Consider the following 27,858-nt stretch of genomic DNA (forward strand, 5'->3'; position numbering starts at 1 on the left):
CTTTTCATCTAATTCTCAGATTTGCTAGAGTCAAAGGTATTGCTGATGCACCAGGGAGAAAGACAACTCGAAGATCATTGCAAAGAAAAGCCAGCATCAAGAAATATTTTAAAACTGGGATTTAGTGAGGCAAGTTTGGAAAGTAATAGGCAGCAATAATCTCGAACCATATAGCTAGCATTTCAAAAATGAACATTTGTATTTTATCACATTTCTACCATAAAATACTCCTTTAGTAATCGGTGTAGCAGATAGAGCACAGTCCTCGTAGTCAGAAGGTCATGGGTTCTAATCCCGCCTCTGCCATTTAGCTGCCACATGACCTTAGGCAAGTCACTTTACTTCTCTGGGCCTTAGTTACCTCATCTGTAAAATGGGGATGAAGACTGTGAGCCCCAGTGGGACAGGGACTGTGTCCAACCCAATTTGCTCATATCCACCAGTGCCTGGCACATAGCAAATGCTTAACTAATACCATAATCATTATTATTATCATTATCACTATTTAGAGAATCAGTGGTGAATGGCATACAAAGAAAACAGTGATGACGTCGCTCTATGTCTCTCATTTCAATCATATATTTGAAGGAATAAAGTTACTGTGAGTAGGCAACCAGCAGAATTGGAGGGCTGGTATTTTGCTGTGTCCAAACATGTTTCAAATACTGCTTTAAAAATGTTACCCCCCACCCCCACCCCAAAGTTTTTAAATGACAGAAAACTGGCAACTTGCTCATTATTAAAAAGGCATGCTTAGCTTCTAACAGAAATGTCAGCAGCTTTCTAAATGAAAAAGAGTGGACTATAAAGTGCTAAATTTGCACTGTAATTTAGAAGCTGGGTTTTACTCATGTGTCTAACTAAAGCTTTACATTTCCAGCAAGTAATCTTCTTTTCTAAACTTTGAGTATCATCACTAATTATGGGTTCTACAAAATCTTGAACTTCCCTTAATAGGATTTGGGCTTTAAATTTTACTAGGTGTAATTCAAGCTTTCTTTTTTCTGGCTTTAGTTTTAAATGTTTTCAATGCCCTTAGTGTCAATTAGAAGTCCTACTGGTTTGTTAGAAAGTTTGGAGAAAAGACCCTATTTTATCTAATTTATACATGACCCTCCAAGAAGAATATATCAAATATGATTTCATTGTTTTGTATAATTGGATTTCCTACATTTTTATATTCCTTAATCTAGAGCCAAAGAGAAAGGAAAAAAGAGGGTGGTTGTGTATCAGAATTACTTGAGGTTATAAAGCAAAAGATGAAATAAAACACAATGGAAAAAGGAAAGCATTCTCTACAATTTTGCTCTCAAGAAAGTTTACCACACTTTTTCTTAATTTCCTCAATTGTTGAGTTTCTGTGAATTTTTGTGTTCTTTTTTTTCTTTCCAATCTATCATCCAGAACCCAGTTCTAATGTAGTTTCTGGTGGAAATGTCTGTTCATGATCCATATAAATGATAATTCTAATATACAAATCAGGCCTCTCACATTCACATTCATTTTCAGGATTGAATAAATGACTAGAACTAAGAAAATGGTTTCTGAAACCTGAACACGAAGAAAATGTGCATCCTCAACTGGTAAGGTTCAACTTCCATTAGTTACTCCATAACGAACCCCCCCGCCCATTTTTGAATCTTGTTGTGTAAATGTTCATGTTTGAATATATAGGAATTGAAAATTTCATGATAAACATAAGTATGGCTCTGCAGTATACCTAAACCAAAAATGTTTTAATGTCAAATTACATACAAAACATTTTGACATTTTAACCAGTGAGCTTTGCCTTAAAAATGCTTTCAAGTCCTCAGAATGATTACTTTGCCCCATAGACTAATGATTTTTCAAAATACTTTTACAGAATACCCTTGTCAGCCTAACTCATTCAAACAGGGTCAGAAAGAAAAAAAGAAAACAACGTACTGGTTGAGTGGGACTCTCCATATTTAAGATACTTGAGAATGATTCACAGCTTTTGGACAGCCTCTTGAAACCAAATTTCAACTACAGGCAGAAATTTCCATACCAAACTCAAACCATAGCGTGAGGGGAGCTACTGATAGAAAGACACTTGGAATCTGCTAAAATTAAAGAGTGAGCTCCACACCTTAGCTTGACCTAAGTATCAGGCGCACCTGACTCTTAAAAGATGAAGAAAATTCTTGGTGCCCCTGAGGTTTCTTTAACCAGCCTGGAAAAGTCTAGCTGTAAGAACCCACACTGTCAGAAGGGCCTGCTTCCAATTCAAGTTTTGACATCTGCTTTTGTGACCTTGATGTGTCAGTCAAATCCCTGATGCTGAGAATGAAAACACTTCTTCAGATCTGGAATTTGTGATCATTCAGAAAAGTTCTTGTTCCCTTTTTTCTTCCTGCACCTCCCTTTTGTCTTTTGCCAAAAGCAAACAGGCTTTGATATCAAGAACTAATGTTTTTTATCTTTGTTATGTTTGAAGCCTCAGATAAGGAGACAAGCAGAAACAGCTGAGGGGCATACTTGACTTTGTTACTCTAGGCAGTTGTAAAGAGTTAGCCATAGATAGACCAATACAGAAACTATGAAGCTAAACCAGTGCTTAGTATACACACACTCACAGAAAAAAAAAGAACCACCAACAGCTTTTTAAAACACATAATTTACAGTTCAGGCAGGTCACCAGTTCAGTTGGGACCTTTCCATTGTTTTAACACCAGTTAGTGAGATTTAACTATTTTCTTAAAAAGAAACATAGGTTTCATGGAAGTTAGGGGCCTTGGGATAATATTTTCTAAGTCATTTACATTTCTCCTTATTTAAAATACTACAGTTCAGAAATACCTGACTCCTTTTAGGTGAGTGTATGTGTCCGAGAAAATTCAAAGACCTGTATGAAGCTATAAAGCCAGTTCTCAGAAAATTTTACAGTATTTCAAAGATCAGTTATTTGGGGCTGTATCTACTAAACGTGGCTCAGTGGAAAAGACACGGGCTTTGGAGTCAGAGGTCATGGGCTCAAATCCAGGCTCCGCCACTTGTCAGCTGTGTGACTTTGGGCACGTCACTTCACTTCTCTGTGCCTCAGTTACCTCATCTGTAAAATGGGGATTAAGACTGTGAGCCCCCCGTGGGACAACCTGATCACCTTGTAACCTCCCCAGTGCTTAGAACAGTGCTTTGCACATAGTAAGCACTTAATAAATGCCATTAAAAAACAAACTGCTGGCCAGGAACCCAGATAAGTTAAAGTTGGCTGACAGAAAGCGCCTTCCTGCTCCTTCAAATTCTAAGTCAAAACCCAATTGATGTAATGGACCTTGAAGATTAGCAGACTCAGCAAAAAGTAGAGGAAAATTTTTTCAGGAACTTGCTGCTCTTGAAATTCCTCCTCACCTACCTCACTAGCATGGCTTCTTGTTTTAGGTTTTAGAGGGGCACTTAAAGGGATTCCCATTTAGGTGAGACGAATAAGATATAAGCTTATAAGAATAAGCTTCTTCATTAGAATGTAAGTTCCTAGTGGAGAGGGGAATGCATCAATTTTCTTGTCTACACTTGCCAAGCACCTAATACAGTACACCATACCAAGGGGACAATTAAATACTAATAGTAGTAAGTAAACCACTCAGCCATTAATGAGTAAAAAATAGAATATAGTATTCCTGGGAATCATTTGACTGTGTAGAAAACAGAGCATTAATTACTTGCTCTGCACAATCACCTCTTCTATGAAGGAAACTTTGTGCAAACTACAGATAATAAGCCTGCAGTGTGGCTCAGTGGAAAGAGCCCGGGCTTGGGAGTAGGAGGTCATGGGTTCTAATCCTGACTCTGACACTTATCAGCTATGTGACTTTGGGCAAGTCACTTAACTTCTCTGTGCCTCAGTTACCTCATCTGTAAAATGGGGATTAAGACTGTGAGCCCCACATGGGACAACCCGATTACCTTGTATCTCCCCCAATGCTTAGAACAGTGCTCAGCACATAGTAAGCACTTGACAAATGCCATCATTATAGGAACTCTGATTCAAGATAGCAACTTGGACATTACCTGCATCGGAGAATAGATACACAGAATGCCCAAGCCATCTCTCTACACATAGAGATACTTAACAAAAACCATTCAACCCAGAACGTGCCGGAAATTTAATTCAAGGATGTATGTTCATTTCTCTGGTGATACTTCCTCTTGGGAAGAAAGATGTTACATCCAATTTAAAACAATGAAATACCCCGAGTAAAAGGAATGACGACTCTCATGATTGCATCCTGTAGATGAACAATTTACCAATGCTAGAATTAGCAATGTGACTACATTGAGATTTTAAACAGAAAATTTTTAAAAGATATCAGCATTCCATTTGACCCATCTCTCTTCTTATAATCCTGCATCCCAACTAAAAACTCAGCATCAAAAGTCAAGGACAGACCAGCATGATGAACTGCTGCTATCATGAAAGAAGTGACTTGTTTTGAGCAAAAGCTTCATAAGGAACGAGAGACAAGGAGACAAATGAGAAAATAGTGCCAAGCAATTTCAGAATAAGTGGCATCTCTGAACAAGGACAACTTTAAAGAATTCATTAACTCTAACTGGATCAAATGATGCTTTCTTAGATTCATCACCAGTTTTTCTACTTGGTTTCAAAAGCAGAGATTAGAAATTCTTGCTACTGAATCAAAATGATGCTTTCTTAGATTCATCACCAGTTTTCCTCCTTGGCCTCAAAGGCAGAAAATAGAAATGCTTGCTCCAGAGGAACTTCTGCTTTAAGAAGGGGAGGTATTTCCAACGAGCCTTTCTCTGTGTGGCTTTCTATCATCAATGAAGTCTCTACCTTTCACTGGCCAAGGCCCATTTGGAGAAGGGTATCTTTAGTCTCACGTTCACCCCTCCAAAATCTGACCCACACCTCACTACTACAGAGGAGGGAAACAGCCTGAAGTTGAGTAATGTCTGGCAGGGCTAAGCTATCAGAGACAAAGGTTGTGACAGAAAAACCATGCAAGGCATCTCGCGAGACAGACAAGCTGAAACGGAATCCTGAAAACAATGGGCTAACCTGAGTGTTGAGGAATGCAATTACTTCCATCAAATCTGGGCACTTGTCTAGGCTCACCATCTACCCTTTACTATAGTAGCTTTGGCCATAAATGAGTTTTCTCTCTAAGATTCTTGTATGTACTGCACACTGTGCTAAACCCCTGTCAACCTAGTCACTTTTTGTGACCACTGCCCCACCAGGAACTTGTCTGGAGGAATTGAATGTGCAAGTGTCACTGCACAAACCATGAGCATTCCAATTCCTCTGAGCAGATTTTTGGTCTGAAGTCTGAAAATCTGGACCACACTCATCTGTTGCTTACAGTCGGAGATTGCCTCCATTCAGTCATCCTGAAGTAATTATACTGAGAGGGACATAACCTGGGGGAGAGAATGGGACACACTAAAGGGAATCATGCCCTGGATACACAGTTTCTTATGAAATATTAATAATAACAATAATAATAATGATGGCATTTATTAAGCACCTACTATGTGCAAAGCACTGTTCTAAGTGCTGGGTAGGTTACAAGGTGATCAGGTTTTCCCACGTGGGGCTCACAGTTAATCCCCATTTTACATATGACTCCTCGACTCCGCTCTCTCATTCACCCCTCACATCCAAGCCGTCACCAAAACCTTCCGATCTCATCTCGCAACATTAAATCCGCCCTTTCCTCTCCATCCAAACCGCTACCCTACTAATTCAAGCTCTCATCCTATCCCGTCTGGACTACTGCACTAGCCTTCTCTCTGATCTCCCATCCTCGTGTCTCTCTCCACTTCAATCCATACTTCATGCTGCTGCCCGGATTATCTTTGTCCAGAAACGCTCTGGACATATTACTCCCCTCCTCAAAAACCTCCAATGGCTACCGATCAATCTGCGCATCAGGCAGAAACTCCTCACCCTGGGCTTCAAGGCTCTCCATCACCTCGCCCCCTCCTACCTCACCTCCCTTCTCTCCTTCTACTGCCCAGCCCGCACCCTCCGCTCCTCCACCACTGATCTCCTCACCGTACCTCGCTCTCGCCTGTCCCGCCATCGACCCCCGGCCCACGTCATCCCCCGGGCCTGGAATGCCCTCCCTCTGCCCATCCGCCAAGCTAGCTCTCTTCCTCCCTTCAAGGCCCTGCTGAGAGCTCACCTCCTCCAGGAGGCCTTCCCAGACTGAGCCCCTTCTTTCCTCTCCCCCTCGTCCCCCTCTCCATCCCCCCGTCTTACCTCCTTCCCTTCCCCACAGCACCTGTATATATGTATATATGGTTGTACATATTTATTACTCTATTTATTTATTTATTTATTTATTTTACTTGTACATTTCTATCCTACTTATTTTATTTTGTTGGTATGTTTGGTTCTGTTCTCTGTCTCCCCCTTTTAGACTGTGAGCCCACTGTTGGGTAGGGACTGTCTCTATGTGATGCCAATTTGTACTTCCCAAGCGCTTAGTACAGTGCTCTGCACATAGTAAGCGCTCAATACGATTGATTGATTGATTGATTGATTGATATGAGGTAACTGAGGCACAGAGAAGTTAAATGACTTGCCCAAAGTCACCCAGCTGACGAGTGGTGGAGCTGGGATTTGAACCCATGACCTCTGACTCCAAAGCCCGTGATCTTTCCACTGAGCCACGCTCCTTCATATTAGTACTTTAACGCTTGCATGCAATAACTAGGGACACAAAATCAAATTTCAAAATGCTGGGTTCAAATGGAAAATAAACAAACAGGATCTTGTTGGATTTTCCCTTGCATCAATCACAGACATTGCAATAACATAATGGAAATCTGTATTCTAGTCCCCATTCTACCACTGAATGTTCTGCTAAATTTCAGTTGATTGTCATTTGGCCATCCCCCACTTTGATACAATCCCAAGAGGGGCTCACAATCTGAGCTGGTGCTTCATTATCTACCCCAGTGTTAAGCACACAGTAAGCATATAAATCACAATTAATCAATTTTTGAATGCAGTCCATGACATTACTCTCCTGTCCAATATTCTGTCTCTAATAATTTCTTATGTCTCTTACCGCTGACCTCTTGCCTGGAACTCCCTCCTCCTCCATGCATTCAATCATATTTATTGAGGACTTCACTATGTGCAGAGCACTATACTAAACACTTGGGAGAGTACGGTACAACAATAAACAAACCCATTCCCTGCTCACAGAAAGCTTACACATCTCACAACATCTTCAAGGCCCTTCTGAAAACACTTATCTTCCAGAAGACTTTCCTTGCTTAACCTCTTTTATCCCCTCCCTATCACTCTCCTTCCTGCCACTTCACAACTTCTGCATCACATAAACATGATAATAATAATGATGGCATTTATTAAGCGCTTACTATGTGCAAGGCACGGTTCTAACCGCTGGGGAGGTTACAAGGTGATCAGGTTGTCCCACGTGGGGCACACAGTCTTAATCCCCATTTTACGGATGAGGTAACTGAGGCCCAGAGAAGTTATGTGACTTTCCCAAAGTCACACAGCTGACAATTGGTGGAGCCGGTATTTGAACCCATGACCTCTGACTCCAAAGCTCATGCTCTTTCCACTGAGCAACGCTACTTCTCAGAATGCTTAAACATATGGGTGCTCACGCACTCTCCATAACACTGATGTACTTGTGCTAGTATTCAATTTTTTCACCTTACTTTTAATTTATTTCAATATGGATGTCATCTCCTAGATGATAAGCCCCTAAGGGCACAGAAATCACGTCTACTGACTGTACTATACTCTACCAAGTGTTTAGTATAGTTTTCTGCATTGAGAAGCAACATAACTTAGTGGTAAGACCCTGGGGGTCAGAAGACCAGAGGTCTGATCTTGGGTCTGCCATGTACCTGCCCTATGACCTTGGGAAATTCTCTAAACTTCGGTGTGTCTCGATTCACTCATCAATAAAATGGGGATTCAATACCTGTTCGCCCTCCTAGACTGTGAGCCCCATGTAGGACCTGATTATTGCTTGACACGTAATAAGCACTTAACAAATATCACTATTAGTAGTAGTATTATTAATCAATGGCATTTACTCATCAACTAGCCCAGCAGGGTTAAGGAAAATGTCTTACAGAGAACCCAATCTGATCAGCAGGATCCAGCCTTTCCACTTTGTTCCATCACCTTCCTGACCTTGTCCAGTTCCCTCATATGCGGTTTTGAAGGTAGCAGGTCTGTACTCCCCATGGGTGGTTCCTGTGGCAACCACCCCATCTTTCAAATCACAGCACATTCCTATGCATCGGTAGGGGAAGAGCAAGTCCCGCTCCTCTAAATGATGTGAACATATGTTTGCTAATGCGGAAAACTCTAGCAAGGAAAATAATGCCATCAGCATTTTGAAAAATGAAGAGAAAAAGATGCTCAAGCGGATACAAATTAAAGATTAATGGTTTTTTTTTCCCCATGAAGACTTTCCAAAATGATAAGTATGTTCACTTTGATGTAATCTAAACTTCTGCATCAGTAAACTGTGTTTCCAGTTTGGATTGCTTTCCCTAGAGTCACACTTCCTTGCCTGTCCCCTGATTCTTGACTCCCCCTTCTAGACTGTGAGCCTGTTGTTGGGTAGGGACCGTCTCTATATGTTCCCAACTTGTACTTCCCAAGCGCTTTGTACAGTGCTCTGCATGCAGTAAGCACTCAATAAATGATTGAATGAATGAATGAGTGATAGTCTGAAATTGATTGTGGGGAGTATACAGGCTTAGTAATGGGCTTGGAAAACATGTGAACTTCTTAAATTTATGAAATGTACCCCATGTGCTGAATCCCTTATCCAGCTGTTTCTGTTTGATATTTCATCCAGATTTCAGCAGGCAGCCTTGAGATGGGGCTCTGTTATATTTCAGAATCAGTGACCAGAGCGCTGTCTCACTTCCCAACTTCACTTTGCTATAATGAACCTAGCCTCAAAGGCAAGTCCTCAAAGGCAGGGAAAAAGTCCCTTATGCCATACTCTTCTCTCTTCATTTCTATAAAGAACCCCAGGGGTGTCATATATTATGCTTCTTAAATTTGTAGAAGGGCTGATGGGCAGAATTGATGTGTTACACAAGAATAGTGGACGCAGAATGAGAGATGGAAAAAGAGACCCCCTTAAGTCATTTTGGGATTAGATTGACTGTGTAACCTTAACCACAGTTCCTTTAAAACATTATTTCTTTGGAGTCATAATGAACAGAGGTACAGGGAGAAGTGGGGGAGGAAAAGGAGATGACTTCTAAATATTTTCAGATTATTTTAAATTGATACAAATTTACACATATACATACATTTGTGTATATATGCTTATGCCTCTCTCTCTATATATATATATACTGAAATCCTCTTAAATTATGTTAACCTTTTTGGGTTGTGATAACAATAAACACATATGCTGACTGTTCAGGCTGCAATTAGCAATTTCCTGAAAGGCTACATTAAAGCTAAATGTTCAACTTAATTCAACTCTGTTTCCCACTTCTTAATTGCCAACTAAGGGACTTTACAATATACTAATGAATTTTACATTAGATGTTTGATGTGAATATTTATTATGTACAACAGATAGTACATGTATAAAGTCATATTTCCAAAGAACATCTTTTTAATTTTTATAAAACAAAAGGTAGGCATCATCTCTTAGAATTCTATCTTTATCTAGATTTTCTCAAATGTATTACAGTACAGCAGGTTGTTCCAGTATAATAGAAAGAGAAACTATTGTCTACAACTTTCCACATTCTGTTTGAACTGTTCACTCCATTTAAAGGACTTTCATTTTTGTTTTCCAAGCTATAGAAATAAAATTATCCAGTGATGTTACAAATCTGCAAATAGATCATCATATTTCCCTACTTTCCTCATTCTTTGGGAAATTCCTAAAAATAAATCGTATCAGAAATTTTAACACATTTCATAATAAAACAAAATACTTGTGACATGATTAGTGCTATAAGTTATTTTGATTTGTAAATCAAAAAAAATGTAGCACATCGAAACCCAGACCCAACAAAGCGTACAATAAGCCACTTAATGTAGTGAGAAACAAATATAACCTTAAAGCCATATGGTGAAATAGGATGAAACAGGCCCTAGTTACTAATAAAGCTTCATTCTTCCTAAAACTATGACAATTTCCATAGCAACATAAATAGTATGCATCCAGAATTTCAGAATTAAACAGAATAGAACATAGGGAACTCCATCCTTAGTAAAAGCCTGAGGAAATTAAAACTTATAAAAAAGTTTCAAAAATGAGAATACTACTTCCAAGAGAATGATCAAAATTTCCAGTTGAAACACTACACACCTTACTCAAAGTTAACCTGTTATACAGAAGCATCAAAGGACACGGAATAGGGGAGGCTATTTTTTATATTCCAAAGACAATTGCCAATACACCCCCTTTGAGTTGGGATAGGTAACATTACTTTTGAAACCTAATTACTCTCATTTTGCTACAAATAGATGTGTTAATGACTGCCAATAAAGATCATGAATATAGAATTGATGAACTAACTTTAAAGAACTTAATCACTAATAGCCAATACTATCCAATGCACACCCTCAATATTTTGTTTTAAAAGATGAGTTAAACTAAAGCTTTAATGAGAATTATATTTATCTTTCTATAAAATATATTACAAATATGTACATATACCCACAAACCCACACAAGCATACACACACACCCCTTTCCGTTTGAAGATAAAAGGTTGCAGTGCTGCAGAAGGGTAGTGGCCAACCACTCTCTCTGAAATCTGACATATGGATTAAGAATACCTACTGTGCTAAAAAGTATTTTACACCAAGTATCGCTTAACAACATAGCTCCTCTTTCTCTAAGCCCATGTTTTAGTGGAAAGCACAGCTTCTGCTTTGAAGATTTACTTAGAGTTTTCTCAAGCTGCTTACGTTAAGAAAAAACAACAACAAAAAAATCCTAACCAAATCTATTGATGATATTTCATTTGATTCAGGCAGTTCCACGAGCTCATTTTATAGCCACTCAGTAGTCCAAATGAAACACCCTTAATACTTTAATAACAAATTCAGAAGATCAAGCACAAGAACCAGGAAAAGTATTTGCCGAGGCACATTAGGGAGAGCAGCACCAGGGAATTTCAGATCTGCAGGAAAACAGGCTCTTTTTTCTAGGTGGAACAAATCACAGGCACCCTAAATAAACCTCTACCCCAGCACGCTGCAGATGCTCTGCTATTTCTGAATGTGTGAATATTTATAACAAGATTCTGAGTCAGGTATAAATGTGTACACAAAGCATTCAAACATATAATTAAGTCCTACAGCAGAAACAGAATGGCACTGCATATATCTACGGAGCTCAAATTTAAGCAAACATTTTAAAATAGTGTTTCAATTTAACACCATTTAAAAAGAAATCAAGACCAGAAATATACTGAGCCTTGTATTTTTAGTTACAACTCACCACAGTAACTGCTCTGGGTTTAAAAAAACAAAAAAGGCATTACCTGTATGCAGTGTCCCAGTTAGTAGTCTGAGAAGGTACTGGGCAAATTTCAATATTTCACGTTTACACCGTTTTCTACAGCCACTCATCTTAAGCAACAAGGTATCCCTCTGACGAAAGCCAGAAATAAGCCTTTGCCAATACAGAGATGCCCTCAGAGAGGAAACTTCTGTCTCAGTTTTAAAGAAAAAAATCACAAGCTGCTTACAACTCCTGTGGATTTGCTTCTGCTGTCTGTATAGGAAATTCCTTGAAAAGCTAGAGGATCTGAACACGGATGCAACTGTAATACCGTGGTGAGAGGGATGCTGCTCGGAATGGTCAGTAAGTTCTTCTGTGACAAGAAGCAGGCTAAGCAGTGAACACTTGTAGTAAACTGGCTACGGAACAGCAGAGATTCACTTACACAGCAGCCTCTTCGGGAGCTATTGCATCCTCACAGACCATCCTGTTGGAGGCGGGGCCTGGATGCCAACTCTTTCCTCATCAATGAATCAGCATGTAAGCAGGTGGGGAGACAGCTGACAGGTCACTGGATCTGAATCTCATTTTCCTGATAAAATTGACCCCAATGAACAGCAGCCAGGCTCAGAATAAACATGGATATTCATCATAAATAAAGACTGCAAAAAGGGAAAGTACTTAAGCGGGCTGAACAAGGTCAGAAAGCTGATAAATCGTTCACATATCCTACTAGCTCTATCCAGAAAGCCAGAAGAGAACAAAGAGCACATTTCAAGGAGGCAAAACTGAAAATTTAACAAAATGGGGCCAACTTAATTTATTGCAGAGCACTCCATACAGCTGCATCAAATCATTAGATGAGCCTATACTGTTGTCTAGAATGAAATTAGATGGATCCAGTTGGAATTATTAGTTTTGGCTCAATTTGTGAGGGATAGGGGAACGTGTCCTCTTGATGGGGTAGTGATCTAGGAGTGGGCACCCTTGGGCCGTCTTTCTGGCCCCAGAGCAGCCTAGCTCAGAGACTAAATAGGGAATTCTGAGAAAAATCACTTAGCTCTACATCCATAAAATGGGCTGGGTACTTTGTCTTGCTAAGGGGATATTTTAAGTTAATGAGATGAAGTTTATAAAGTTCTCCAGAGATACTCAGCCAGTCGTGGAAAGAATATTACTATCATTTCCCTAGAATCCAGAGCAATATTTGGCTTTTTATCTCCGGGAGTGCAGTCTGTCTTCATAGATTTTTCAAAAGCCTTTGGCAGTTTTTGGGTTTCAGCTAAAATTCATCTCTATCAGGGTCTGAAGAGAATTTTAAAGTGATCTGCACCCATGTCTGTTTAGATGCAGGAAGGGTAGCTCCCACAGTCTGCATACAAAGTCATCTCTAGTCTTCAGTTTAAGATTAATTGTAGTCAGAGTTCAGTTATTGTATTCAGCACCTAGCTACTGCTGGGAGGTATAAGCCTACCTTAAAGTGTAAAGCCTCCCTGTAGTACTTCAACTACATGGGTTCATGGTCATGGGTTCAAATCCTGGCTCTGCCACTTGTCAGCTGTGTGACTTTGGGCAAGTCACTTGACTTCTCTGGGCCTCAGTTACCTCATCTGTAAAATGGGGATGAAGTCTGTGAGCCCCCCGTGGGGCAACCTGATCACCTTGTAACCACTCCAGTGCTTAGAACAGTGCTTTGCACATAGTAAGTGCTTAATAAATGCCATTATTATTATTATTATTCAACGGGGAAGAGATTGGAAAGTAAAGGGATTTCAAGCTTGTCAGGTTTTCTGAAAGAGCTCACTGTAAATGGGGAGTGGGGAGGAGTGATCCCAGTGATGTGCCTCAAAATGCTACTCCGTCCACCAAACATTCCCACCAGTCGTGACTAATTGACTAGATCAAAAAATAAGCCTAGAAATAGAATTGATTTGTGTCTCAAGTTTTATGGCCTTTCTACATCTAGAAAGAGGAAGTCACCTGTTCCCAAAGTTCAGGTTCCACTGCAAATAGCAAACTGCAAGACTACATTATATTATGCTCTGTAGAGTCACACCAAAGTATCTGTCGTTACAAATCCAGTGCACTGAAAAGTGTTATGGGAAACATCCACTCTCCCATCATCCTAGAACCTAAAAATTTCCTGGATGTATAAGAAATAAAGTAGGAAATGGATCTGCAGAGAGAGCAACTTCCATATCTGGGTGAGAATCCAAGGCTTCTCTCTGTGGTTCCTGAAGCCAGAGAGGTGGTATTTTCTAATCATATCCCAAATAACATTTCAAAGGCACATAAAGGCCACCTCATTTCTGGTCCCATCTCAGCTCTAGCCTCTAAATGGAACAGGATGAGCTTGTCCCTATCCCTGTAGCCAGACCAAACCTGTCCTCATTTTGGAGTGAGAAGCATGGCGATACCTCAGGAATGTAGCAGAGATAGCTGCACATGTCCAGCCTCAACCCCATGGAAGTACCTCGTTATTAATAATACTATTCAAGGGACCATTCATTGCATTCATTCAATCATATTTGTTGAGTGCTTACTGTGTGCGTAACACTGTATTATGCCCTTGGGAGAGGACAATATAATAACATCAGACACATTCTTGCCCACAACAAGCTCACAGTCTAGAGGGGGAGACAGACATTAATATAAATAAATAAAGAACAGACCAAAACAAGACATGAAGGATGCTCTAAAGATGAAAGTGTATAAAGAAAAAGCTGACATCCTGTGGTGAATTCTTCAGGACTGGGCTATGCATGATGTTATAAGAGGTGAGGTCATCAACTTGTACTTCCCAAGTGCTTAGTACAGTGTTCTGCACACGGTAAGCACTCAATAAATACGATTGATTGATTGATTAGCCAGATTATCTTGTGTTTCTGCTGTTATAAAGCAACTCTAGGTCTGTAAGTTAATAATTTCTCATTCACTTCCCTAAAGCATGCTCGCCAGTTGAAACCACCTTTCTCCAATCAATCATATTTATTGAGCATTTACCGTGGAGCAGAGCACTGTACTAGGCGCCTGGGAGGGTACAAAATAACAGAATTGGTAGACACGTTCCCTGACCACAACGGGGTAACAGTCTAAATGGGGAGACAGACATTAATATAAATAAATTATGGATATATACAAATGTTGTGGGGCTGAGGAAGAGGTGAATAAAGGGTGTAAATCCAAGTTGATCAGTCATATTTATTGAGTGCTTACTGTATGCAGAGCATTGTACTAAGCACTTGAGAGAATATAACGGACACATTCCCTGCCCACAGCAAACGTACAGTCTAAAGGAGGAAATAGACAATAATGGTCCGCTGGTTGGTGAGACCATGCTACCCTTGGTAGGGTGTGCAGGGGGGCTGTTTCAGTTATTCTTGGATGTAGCCCGAGGGGAGAGAAAGGGTGGCCTGAGCAGGGACCCAAGATGTGATTTCCCTCCTCAATCTCCAAGTGCAAAGGCGATGCAGAAGGGAGTGGAAGAAGAGGAAATGAGGACTTTGTGAGGACTTTGGCAGGGATGACCTCTTAGAACAGATGTGCTTTTAATAAGATTTGCTTAGGGGTGAGGAGGAGGGAATTTCCCCAAATTTCCCAAATTCCCAAATTCACTAATTTTCCCAAATTTCTCTTTACTAAGCCCCAGATGTTAGGAGAACAAGATCCCATACAGATTCATCTTCTAACTTTCCTGGAGGGTGGAGGCAAGTTATATTCTTTAGAAAAGCTCACCTCTTTAGAGGTTAGCATTTTAGGAGGAAAATGTTAGGAGGCACTTTCATCATACGGAATTTAGGAAAATAATTACCTAAATCATTTTAGGGGACGTCCTGGATTCTGTAGAGGAATGGCACACAAATAATACATTAAAGGTGGTTTTCACAGCTCTTCATTAAACCTATTGAGGTGGTTTCATAGGGATTTAAAAGTGTTAGGTAATTTCAAGGTGTGCTTCCCAGTGGCAATTCCAGGGAAAGCCAAACCAGACAAATGCTGGTCTTCACTGAATTTGGATTATTCCATGGCTTCCTAGAAGGTCCTCAAAATAAGTGGAAGGTAATTTGGTTCCTGGAAATTTCTTGGGCACATTGAATATTCCATTCACTTCAAAATCAGCTCATTTGAACTGAAGAAATATCAGCCACATATTCTTATCCCTTTCTATCACCTCACTCTTCCCTGAACCAATAAAGGAACAACTCAATTGCCCATCCCCTTTCAATTGGTGCCTAAGCAATTCTCATCCTGACTGGTAAGGGGACAGAAAGGGTTCACAACTGGGTTTTATAGGCAAAATATGCCAAAGCTTCTCTCTCTCAAAGGTGCATTCGTGAACACAGTTTCACAATCAAACAGCATCATTGTCAAGCTGAAGGACAGTTAGACTACTCACTCTCTCCTGTTTCCTAAGAATTTAGGAGAATAGCCAAAAGATACTGTTATACTTTTCAAACTGTCAAGTTGCAAAACTAAGTGTATGTGGAATAAAAATAGCATGCTCTGGGATTTACTGAGAAGAAAACAGAAGATAGCCCAACTCAGTCACAGGTTTTCAAAATGGGTATTTTTAGAATATCAGGATATCTGGAGAACTGTGATTATTCCATTATTGTTCCAACATCACATTTTCAATCCCAATGAACAAAAAGCTTTTTAATGCGCTACTAGCATTTGATCCAGATACAATTTGCCATGCCTGTGATGGATGTGTACATAATGGATGTGTACTGCTTCTAGACTGTGAGCCTGTTGTTGGGTAGGGACCATCTTTATATGTTGCCGACTTGTACTTCCCAAGCGCTTAGTACAGTGCTCTGCACACAGTAAGCACTCAATAAATACGATTGAATGAATGAATGAATGAATAAAAACAATCCAGAATTACAACTCATTGATCCTCTAGGTCAAATAAGGTAACCACTGAGTGTCAAGGTTTTACCCATATCTGACAGACACCTGGCATTTCAATCTGGAAAATGTCTGTGTAATTATACAGACTTCAAACCAAATACTAACGCCCTCAAAAAAAGTCTACACATTACTAAATTTGAGTAAGACCTCGTCTAAAATTACATAGAAAATTGATACTGCATATTTTGACTATCAGAGTAGATAATGAAGAAAATGATAAATTCCTTCCACAGTTTTATCATCATGAAGCCTTCACAAATAGGCTTTAAGGTGCTCAAAATAAACGTTGGGCTTTTTAGATAAAACAGCTAAGGAATACAATTCAGCAGAAAGGAAGAAGATTTTCAGTTGTGTTGAAGGGAGCGATGCTATTCAGGGAATTCAATAATCCAACTGCAGGATATGTCCTGCTTCAGTCCATTAGAGGTCACACCTCAACTCTTGCATTAAACTGAGGAATTCAGAGAGGGAGGGAGAATGGAAGAGAGAAACATACAGTGCTAATCCCTATAGGGTAGTAAATACCACGAGAGGAGTCCAGATTGTAAATCGAAGAGGTTCTTGGCCAACCAGTGTGCTCTGATCCTCAGGATGATTCTGAATCCCAAGGCAGGTATGGGCAGTTGTTCTGTCAGTAGACAAGTTGATGAAGATAATAAAAATTTCATTTGATAGTTGCTTTCGACTGAGGACCTAATAGCTTAGCAGAAGAGACAAGAAATGTGAACACGCAAGATAAATGTCCTTAGTTCTCCTAGAACTGAGAAGCACTCTGGCTTAGTGAGAAGTAGTGGGGCTTAGTGGAAGGAGCATAGGCTTGGGAGTCAGAAGATGTAGGTTCTAATCCCGGCTCCACTGCTTATCTACTCTGTGACCTAGGGCAAGACACTTAATTTTTCTGTGCTTCAGTTACCTCATCTGTAAAATGGGGATTAAAACTGTGAGCCACCTGTGGGACAATCTGATCACCTTGTAACGTCCCCAGTGCTTAGAACAGTGCTTTGCACATAGTAAGCACTTAACAGATACCATCATCATTATTATTATTATTCTAACCCTTAATTTCAAGTAACTGAAGGAGAGAAATGTCTTTGTGCTTTCAGAGTGTCCTTGACTAGACTCCGAGGATTCATTTTCTCAGAGCAGCCTAAGGAAGATTACTGATAAAGTGGCAGCCAGGCCCTCTGTAAGTTCCCACCTACCTAATTAAACATTCAAGACCTCCGAAGAACAGGATTGTGAAAAGCAACTAACTTCAGGACTGACCTTTCTTGGGAACTAGTTAAGAGTGATGATTATAAATCAAGTAAAATCTCTGGTGACACCGTTTGCTGAAACATTAAACCACATAATGCAGTTTTCATGTTGCATACTCTTCAAATCAGTCCATGGGCTATTTAGTTCCCCCTGAAAAATATCTTGTACTAAAAGCTTTTCTACAATCTCATTCAGAGGAAGCATCTAACATCCACAGGATTCAGAACATGGTTGTATGTTGAGCTCCTAGAACTGAGAAGCACTATGGCTTAGTGAGAAGCAGTAGGGCTTAGTGGAAGGAACATGCGCTTGGGAGTCAGAGGATGTGGGTTCTAATTCTGGCTCCACTGCTTGTCTGCTCTGTGACCTAGGGCAAGACATTTAATTTTTCTGTGCTTCAGTTCCGTCATCTGTAAAATGGGGATTAAGACTGTGAGCCCCACGTGGGACAACCTGATTACCTTGTATCTACCCTAGTACTTAGAATAGAGTTTGGCAAATAATAAAAGCTTAACAAATATCATTATCATTATTAGAACACGACAGTAACGTTCCTAACAATTCAGTGTTAAGAAAGCAACTCGGCCAATGCCACTCGCATGCACAGAGCCCTATCATGCCCTGTGCATGTAGAATGCAATTAGGGAATGATATTCTAAGAGCTTGCATCTATACAAATTACATAGTAATGACATTTGTCATGGAAAGACTGAGTGTTCTTACTGAAACTGCAGATAAATACCATTGTGCATGGAAGGAGTGAGAGGACAGGGTTGGATTTAATCAGGAAAAACTTCCTGATAGAGAATTTAAGCTTATTTAAAAGAATACAGGGATGAGGGTTAGGAAGGAGAGGGGCCACTTTAGACCAACAGAGCAGCTTAAATGGAGGTTGGAAAAGGGATAAATAGGGCACCATGAAAAGATTAATTGAAATGGAGTGGAGGCAGGGGCTAAGGGCTAGTTGGAATGGAAAGCAGACTTGAAATCTGGGGCTTTGTGTTACAGATCTTTGATTAAAAAGTACTATTTGACATTGACTTATAGGGACAAGAGGCAAGTAGCTCAATTCTAAGCTTGACATGGCCAGCATGAAACATGATTTTGGCAGCCATGTGTACAACTGTTGGGAAGGTGTAGAGATTACCAAGAAAGAGGTTGAAATTCTCCCTATGGACTACAATATAGGCATTTTGGGGAAACTGGGGACTCATGAGTAACCAAGATTTTGATCCTTAGTGGTTGTCTCATTTGAAGGAGTCGATCTATTTGAAAGAGCTTTCAAGATGCTGTTTTGATTCTTTTTTTTTTTTCTTGTCACAAATACTTCTCTCTCATCCACGCCCTAAGTGGTCAAGGCATTTAAAAGAGAAGTCTCCTCAGAGGCCAGACAAAGTGGTAAAAGATAGAGTGAAGAAGATACAGTGACCCAATAATTACCTCTTAGCAACCACTCCTATAAATGCCTGTGTCCTAAATTGACAGAATGAAGACTGCCTTTTCAACCTGCCCTCTTGCACACTCAGCAAAGAGCACTCAAGTCCCCCCAAATATGATTAATACACCCTGCATCTCTCTGAGAAATTGAGATGCGGGATTTGTAATGTACCTCATCCATTTCCAAAGGTATCTCAAATGAAGTAACAGAAACTTGAGCTCAAGTGATAGGCCTAAAGAAGCCTTGTGATTGAAATTTGTCCTTTGTTAATCAGCCCTGACTAACCATCATCAGTCACTGTGGTCTCTATTTTAATGGACTATGCACTGCCTAGATGACAAAGCTATCATCTAAAAGTGTCTTAAAATCTGATGCATTCAGGAAACAAACGTTTATGGCAAACTTTTTAATGCTTCCTCTCCTGATCATTTACATGTATTTGATTACAATGGGCTAAAAATATTGCTTTCTTCACAATAAAATTCATTAAAATGTTTGCATCTCAGAACAATGCAAAAGACTACTCTGACAAATGGCCTTCTCCATTTGAGTTTTGGACATGCGGTAGACCTTTGTTCTTTGCCCTTGAGCTTCAGAAAGTGTGTGGAATTATTCGGCCCATTTCAGCATGCTTGAGCATCAGCATGCTCCAGAAAACATAATTTACAAATAATAACACACAACATTGAAAATTTACTATTGTGAAATGCAGTGAACAACCTAAAGAACTGGGTGAAATATCACCCTAGGACAAGGATCATGTCTGCTTATATGGCTGTAATGAACTCTCCCAAGAGATAGGTCTTTGGTCTGCAGACAGTTAAGTGCTCGATAACAGAAGCAGTGGAAAGAGTCTGGCCCCGAGAGTCAGAAGACCTGTGTTCTAATTCTGGCTCTGCCAATTGCTTGCTGTGTGACCTTGGGCAAGTCACCTAACATCCACATGTCTCAGTTTCTTCAGCTGTAAAAAAATAGGGATTAAATCTTATTCCCTCCTACTTAGATGGTGAGCCCCAAGTAGGACAGGGATTATGTACAACCAGCTTGACTTGTAACTACCCCAGCACTTAGAATAGTGATTGACACACAGTAGCACTTAACATATACCATAAAACTACATACCATTTATTGATTGAAGCAAAACTTCATAAGCAAAAATAGAAAAAGTAATTTTCAGTCTGTAATACAAAATACTACCTAGTCTATTGAAAATTGCTCAGGAGCACTGATCTTCACTTAACTGAGTGAACTTCATCTATTTTTGGCATCAAATGATCACCAGCTACTGGAATGGAGTAGACTAGGTTTGATCAAGCAGTTCTGGGTGCACACTAGGAAAAAGGAGTAGCATTACCAAAAGAGCATATGAAACAGATTCACATAGTAATTCCTTTTTTTTCCCCTATCAAATGATCTCATCATTTAAGAGATACGCTGTTTGCCAAAAGTAAGAAGGGAGAAAAGGGAGAGAGAAATATCTAGGGAAGAGGAGATGTCTTGCTTTAACGGTGATTTCCCGGCAAATATAGGCTTTGGGGTTTTAATATAGTCTCATTTCACGTTATTGTTTTTTTGTTGTTCTCAGAGCATGCACTAACAAGATTTCTTGTTTTAAAATGCAAGCAGGTAGGAATATTTGAGGTCAGCTGCAGTAGATTACTAGGGGTTCCATTTATTCAGTACCTCCAGACAATATCTGATCATAGTTTTGCTCAGTTTAATTCCATTTAGTGGGTTCCTACTCATTTCCCCAAATCCCTATTTATGAAGGCCCCCAATGTCGTCAGTCAAATACCCAACTGCCATCCTTGTTTTGTTTTGTTGTCTATCTCCCCTTCCTAGACTGTGAGCCTATTGTTGGGTAGGGACCGTCTCCATTTGTGGCCGATTTGTACTTCCCAAGCGTTTAGTACAGTGCTCTACAGTGTACATTGTACAGCAGAGTGTTTCTTCATAGTGAATGAATGGCATAGTGTTACTTCAAACATATCGGTTTTGCCCAAGCATAGCGCACACTTCCAGGTGAAATTTGGGTAAGAATAGCTCAATAGCTCACCAGTCCCACCATTCCTCAAAAATGGTGCTGCCACTCAATCAGAAGCACCATTGGTTGTTTTGAATGCACTCAAGAAAATGCTATATGATACTGAAAATAAAGACCTTTCCTCTCCCCAGTTTTATAACCCTTAATTTCAAGTAACTGAAGAAGAGAAATGTCTTTGTGCTTTCGGAGTGTCCTTGACTAGACTCCGAGGATTCATTTTCTCAGAGCAGCCTAAGGAAGATTACTGATAAAGTGTCAGCCAGGCCCTCTGTAAGTTCCCACCTACCTAATTAAACATTCAAGACCTCTGAAGGACAGGACTGTGAAAAGCAACTAACTTCAGGACTGACTTTCTTGGGAACTAGTTCAGGGTGATGATTATAAATCAAGTAAAATCTCTGGTGACACCATTTGCTGAAACATAAAACCACACAATGCAATTTTCATGTTGCATACTTTTCAAATCAGTCCATGGGCTATTTGGTTCCCCCTGAAAAAGATCTTGTACTATACCCTTTTCTACAATCTCATTCAGAGGAAGCATCTAGTATCCACAGGATTCAGGACATGATTGTATGTGGAGCTGAAATGTGCCATCTTGGAGCAGTAAAGGCAGAGCAGGCATTTTTTTTAATGGCATTTGGTACATGTTTTCTATGTGCCAGGCACTCTACTAAGCACTGGGGTAGATAGCAGACAGGGCAGACAGTCTCCGTCCCACATGGGACTCATAGATTTAATCCCCATTTTACAGATGAGGTAACTGAGGCACAGAGAAATTAAATTACTTTCCCAAAGTCCCGTAGCAGACAAGAGGTGAAGCTAGGATTAGAACCCAAGTCCTCAGACTACCAGGCATCAAGGGAAGCCCAGCTTTGACAATTTGGCATAGTAGTGGGCTGTTGGAGACAACAGCAGGAAAAAGATCAGCTTTGCGCATGCCACCTGGGAGAAGAGCTTCTCTCCTTGAGCAGAAACTTCAGGAAGACTGGAGATAAGTTTGAAAATAGCACCAATCATGATGCACTCATACATAGAATGAAATGCTGGCTGTGCCTACATCTTTCCAACCTCAATGGCCTGCCTGGGTACAATTTGGCAAGAGCGTCATAAAAAGCCATAAAAAGGATGGCTATACACACATGCACATTCACAGTAAAGTAGGGCACTTGATATTTACCAACAGATGAAATGATGCAGCGACGCTTGCGATGTTGCCAACTTGTACTTCCCAAGCGCTTAGTACAGTGCTCTGCACACAGTAAGCACTCAATAAATACGATTGATTGATTGATTGATTAATACAGCTCTGCAGAGAAGAGAACAATATCTACAGACCTCTATAGAAGCAGCATGGCCTAGTGGATAGAGCACGGGCCTGGGAATAAGAAGGTCATGCATTCTAATTCCGGTTCCTCCACTTGTCTGCTATGTGACCTTGGGCAAGTCACTTAACTTGTCTGTGCCTCAGTTCTCTCATCTGTAAAATGGGGATTAAGACTCTGAGACCCATGTGGGTCAGGGACTGTGTCCAACCTAATTATCTTGTATCTACCCCAGCACTTGGAACATGCCTGGCACATAGTAAGCGCTTAACATGTATCATAATTATTATTATCATTATAATTCGTAAACAACTCTGTGCAGTGAATCAATCATAGGGCAGCTGTGAGAAAGTGTGGGGAGGAGAAGAAATGTTTTAAAGACCTTTTGGCACAGAAGTTCAAGGAATGTGGCATTAGCGGAGGACTGCTGAAAGCAACAGTGGCAGGTAACCAACCTGGCTTGCAGGATTCACACATGGAGTGACAGCCACTGGAATGGCTTCCTCTGGGAAAGGAGAGTGAAAACAGAGCTGGATATTGTCCAAAACTGCTCAACAGTACAACAAAGAACAGCTTTTTTTTTGCATCTGTTTTGGAAGGGGATGATGATCCACCTCAGCTACTTGTGGATAGGTATCATACCCAGTAATTCACCTTCCAACATGATCGAATAAAACTGTGCTGAATCAGACTTCTTTAGATCTGTTTATAAACTTGACAATTGGTTGAAACTTTAGAGATACTTTGGATTTGAAAGGTTTATGCTATTAAAATCAAGGAGATGTTTAGGACCACAGTAATGTATGGTTTCAATTATTTTTGCTGTAACAGTTACGTGCTCTTCTAAAAGGCAAAAACCAAGTCTTCCCTTCATGTAAAACTACCTAGGACCAGTTCCAAATTGCTATATTCGAAATCTCCATACAACCAGGGCATGAACCTGGGAGTCAGAAGGACGTGGGTTCTAATCCCGGCTCTGCCACTTGTCTGCTGTGTGACTTTGGGCCAGTCACATTTAATAATAATAATAATAATAATAACAATAATAATAATAATAATAATGGTATTGGTTAAGCATTTACTATGTGCAAAGCACTGTTCTAAGCGCTGGGGGGATACAAGGTGATCAGGTTGTCCCATGTGGGGCTCACAATCTTAATCCCCATTTTATAGATGAGGTAACTGAGGCACAGAGAAGTTAAGTGACTTGCCTAAAGTTACACAGCTGACAATTGACAGAGTTGGGATTTGAACCCATGACCTCTGACTCCAAATCCCATGCTCTTTCCACTGAGCCACACTGCTTCTCTAGTCCCAAGATTGGGTCTCCTAATTTCATAACTCACAGTGGGAATTTCCATTTTTAGAAGTTTCTGTTCACTTACCTTCTCTGTGAGCCACACACCCAATGGACTAATAGCAGGAAGTTCAGATGAAGCTGCATCACTTTTCCCCTTACCACTCAGGAAAGCTTATTTTAATAACAAAACAGATTGGATCACTTTGGGAAACGTATTAGAAATCCTGGAGCACACTTCACTTGACCTACTGCAGTGAATTCAATAGGCTGAGTGTAGCTAAATGAAGCAGTATTTCCTTTTGGTATATATTAAGTTTATTGCCCATTAGTTCCATCGGGTGACCTTTTGTGTTTCTATAATAAGTGAGATGAAGAAAGAAGACCTTTATAATCTGTGTGTTTTTTGTTTTGTATTTTAATTCTTCCCTGATCCAAGTAGGTTATGAGTTTTGATTTTTTTCTTGATTTGGTAAACAACTCAACATAAGGATTTCTGTAATATAGCTAGGATGGAGTTACATGAAAGACAGGGGGCCATGTAGGTGTATAACATCAGTTCAGGACTGAACACATCCAAGATGAATCCATAAGAACATCAGCTCCTTTTGGACAGGGTTTATGCCACTTGTTTGTTTTGTGTTCCTTAAGCCCTTATTTCAAAGCTGTCAATCGGAAAAATGCTATTTACAACTAGAAAAGTATCATATATGAAGCCCAAATATTTCTTTGCAGAATCATATTGTAAAGAAACAGATTACAGGTAAAACCTTGAGAACATAAGCTCCTTGTGGGCAGGGCATATGTCACTTGCTTGTTTTGTATTCCTCAAGCACTTGGTTCAGAGTGGCCACTCAGAAAAAATTCTATTTACTACTACAAAAGTATCATCATCATCATCATCATTATAATGATGGCATTTGTTAAGCACTTACATGTGCAAAGCACTGTTCTAAGCACTGGGATAGATACAAGGTGATCAGGTTGTCCCATGGGGGGCTCACACTCTTAATCCCCATTTTACAGTTGAGGGAACTGAGGTCCAGAGAAGTTAAGTGACTTGCCCAAAGTCACACAGCTGACAATTGGCAAAGCCAGAATTTGAACCCATGACCTCTGACTTCAAAGCCCGTGCTCTTTCCACTGAGCCATGATGCTTCTCAGGGGCTCCAGGGGCTTCAATATTATGAAGCCCTAATATTTCTTTATATAATCATATTGTAGAGAAACATTGCAGGTAAAACCTTTAGGTTTATTTCATAAAAACTGTAATAAAAACCACCTTCCCTTTAAAAAACTTAGTCCTATGTTTATCAAAATGTTTTGAAAAAATAACAGACTTATTTAATGAACTAGATCTCATTTCTGATTATGTTTTTCCAGAGATTGCCTAATTATTCAGAAGAGGAAATAATGAGTCCAATTCTCTGCAGGGGTACAAAGCCCCTGGAGAGTAGAGGGAAAAACAGACATGCTGTCCACCCTCTAAGAACTGGGAATAAAAAAAAAAACACCCCCCAAAAAACCCACCCCTGACTTGCTCAGCTACTAAATCTCTGGGACCAGAGAGTTTGTGATGGTCCGTATCGGAGCAACTCCAAACTACCATAGGGGCCAAGCTGAGAGGTGGAGTCCAGCTGTGTTGGTTGTTTATTCCCCTATTTTGATGTGTTTCTGCAGGGACTGGAGCCTCCCTAGAACAGCCCCTCAGTCCTGGATGGCTGGAACTATTCCAGCCCTGTTGCTGTCTACCTAAATAGGGAAGTTGCCCACATAAGGGTCGTAATCAAGAAGCAGCGTGGCCTAGTAGAAAGATGATGATGATGATGATGATGATGGCATTTGTTAAGCACTTACTATCTGCCAAGCACTGTTCTAAGCGCTGGGGTAATAATGTTGGTATTTGTTAAGTGCTTACTGTGTGCAAAGCACCGTTCTAAGCGCTGAACATATATACAGAGAAGTGACTTGGCCAAAGTCACACAGCTGCCAAGTGGCGGAGCTGGGATTTGAACCCACGGCCTCTGCCTCCAAAGGCGGGGCTTTTCCTACTGAGCCACGATATATGTATATATGTTTGTAGATATTTATTACTCTATTTATTTGTCTATTTTACTTGTACGTATTTATTCTATTTATTTTATTTTGTTAATATGTTTTGTTTTGTTGTCTGTCTCCCCCTTCTAGACTGTGAGCCCGCTGTTGGGTAGGGACCGGCTCTACATGTTGCCAACTTGTACTTCCCAAGCGCTTAGTGCAGTGCTCTGCACACATTAAGCGCTCAATAAATACCATTGAATGAATGAATGAACCTAGGTCCTCTGGCTCCCAGACCCATGCTCTCTGTGGAGAAGCAGCGTGGCTTAGTGGAAAGAGCCCGGGCTTGGGAGTCAAAGGTCTTGGGTTCTAATCCCACTCTGTCACTTGTCAGCTGTGTGACTTTGGGCAAGTCACTTAACTTCTTTGGGCCTCAGTTCCCTCATCTGTAAAATGGGGATGAAGTAGATACAAGGTAATCAGGGTGTCCTACATAGGGCTCACAGGCTTCATGCCTATTTTACAGATGAGGGAACTGAGGCCCAAAGAAGTTAAGTGACTTGCCCAAAGTCACACAGCTGACAAGTGGCAGAAGTGGGATTAGAACCCAAGACCTTTGACTCCCAAGCCCGGGCTCTTTCCACTAAGCCACGCTGCTTCTCCACAGAGAGCATGGGTCTGGGAGCCAGAGGACCTAGGTTCATTCATTCATTCAATGGTATTTAGTGAGCACTTAATGTGTGCAGAGCACTGCACTAAGCGCTTGGGAAGTACAAGTTGGCAACATATAGAGATGGTCCCTACCCAACAGCGGGCTCACAGTCTAGAAGGGGGAGACAGACAACAAAACAAAACATTTTAACAAAATAAAATAAATAGAATAAATATGTACCAGTAAAATAGACAAATAAATAGAGTAATAAATATGTACAAACATATATACATATATACAGGTGCTGTAGGGAGGGGAAGGAGGTACGGCGGGGAGGATGGGGAGTGGGAGGAGGGGGAGAGGAAGGAGGGGGCTCAGTGTGGGAAGGCCTCCTGGAGGAGGTGAGCTCTCAGTAGGGCTTTGAAGGGAGGAAGAGAGCTAGCTTGGCGGATATGCGGAGGGAGGGCATTACGGGCCAGAGGGAGGACGTGGGCCGGGGGTCGACGGTGGGACAGGTGAGAAGGAGGCCCAGTGAAGAGGTTAGCGGCAGAGGAGCAGAGGCTGTGGGCTGGGCTGGAGAAGGAAAGTAGGGAGGTGAGGTAGGAGGGGGCGAGGTGATGGACAGCCTTGAAGCCGAGAATGAGGAAATCCCAGTTCTAATCCCAGTTCCTCCACTTGCCTGCTTTGTGATTTGAGCAACTCATTTAATTTCTCTATAAACTCACAGTGGGCAGGGAATATGTAAACTGTCTGTGGGCAGGGAATGTGTCCGTTCATTGTTGTACTGTACTCTCCCAAGCACTCACTACAGTGCGCCACACACAGTAAATGCCCCCAAAATACCCACTGAATGAACAAATGAATGACTTACCTGGGCTTCAGTTACCTCATCTGTAAAGTGGGGATTAAGACTGTGAGCCCCATGTGGGACATGAATTGTGTTCAACTTGATTATCTTTCATCTACCTCAATGCTTTGTATAATGTCTGATGCAGTAATTGCTTAAATACCATTAAAAAAATCTCCCAGCAAACACCTACCAGCAAGAGCTTGTCCCCAAACATTGGCCTGATCCTCTGGTATCCTTTACTCCAGGACGGGAGGGGCTGAGGACTCCAGCCCTGTCCTCTCGGATATGCAGCGAATGATGCACCATCTACCCTGGGTTGCATGGAAGGTCGCAGATTATTCCCGTCCCTATCTCCCTCCTATATGGTGCTGTGAACTATTGAGAGCCTGGAGAGACAAGCTCTCTCAGGGTAGAACATCTTAGTAACCCTTCCCCTCCTACATCCCCTCTCAGATAAACAACCCTAAAGAAACTTTGCAGGAGATTTAATGATGAAACCCTAAAGTAGAACGTAACTTCAAGGACAAGTTGTCACTTTCACATGGCGCAGTTTTTCCTGTGGGGAGCA

General features: G+C 40.8%; 1 protein-coding gene across 4 annotated transcripts in view; it reads right to left on the reverse strand.

Annotated features, from left to right (window-relative positions):
• KCNIP4 (potassium voltage-gated channel interacting protein 4) overlaps positions 1–27,858 on the reverse strand; it is a 696,461-nt gene that overhangs the window by 517,191 nt on the left and 151,412 nt on the right. The window contains exon 1 of one of the 4 annotated variants that reach the window (XM_038752179.1): positions 11,517–11,843. The exons of the other annotated variants lie outside the window; for them this stretch is intronic. Coding sequence (XP_038608107.1) covers positions 11,517–11,604 — 88 coding nt within the window. The 5' untranslated portion in view covers positions 11,605–11,843. Of the gene's footprint in view, positions 1–11,516; positions 11,844–27,858 lie in introns of those variants that run through there. 4 annotated transcript variants of the gene reach the window in all.

Source organism: Tachyglossus aculeatus, chromosome 10 (assembly GCF_015852505.1).
Source record: "Tachyglossus aculeatus isolate mTacAcu1 chromosome 10, mTacAcu1.pri, whole genome shotgun sequence".
Taxonomy (NCBI): Eukaryota; Metazoa; Chordata; class Mammalia; order Monotremata; family Tachyglossidae; genus Tachyglossus; species Tachyglossus aculeatus.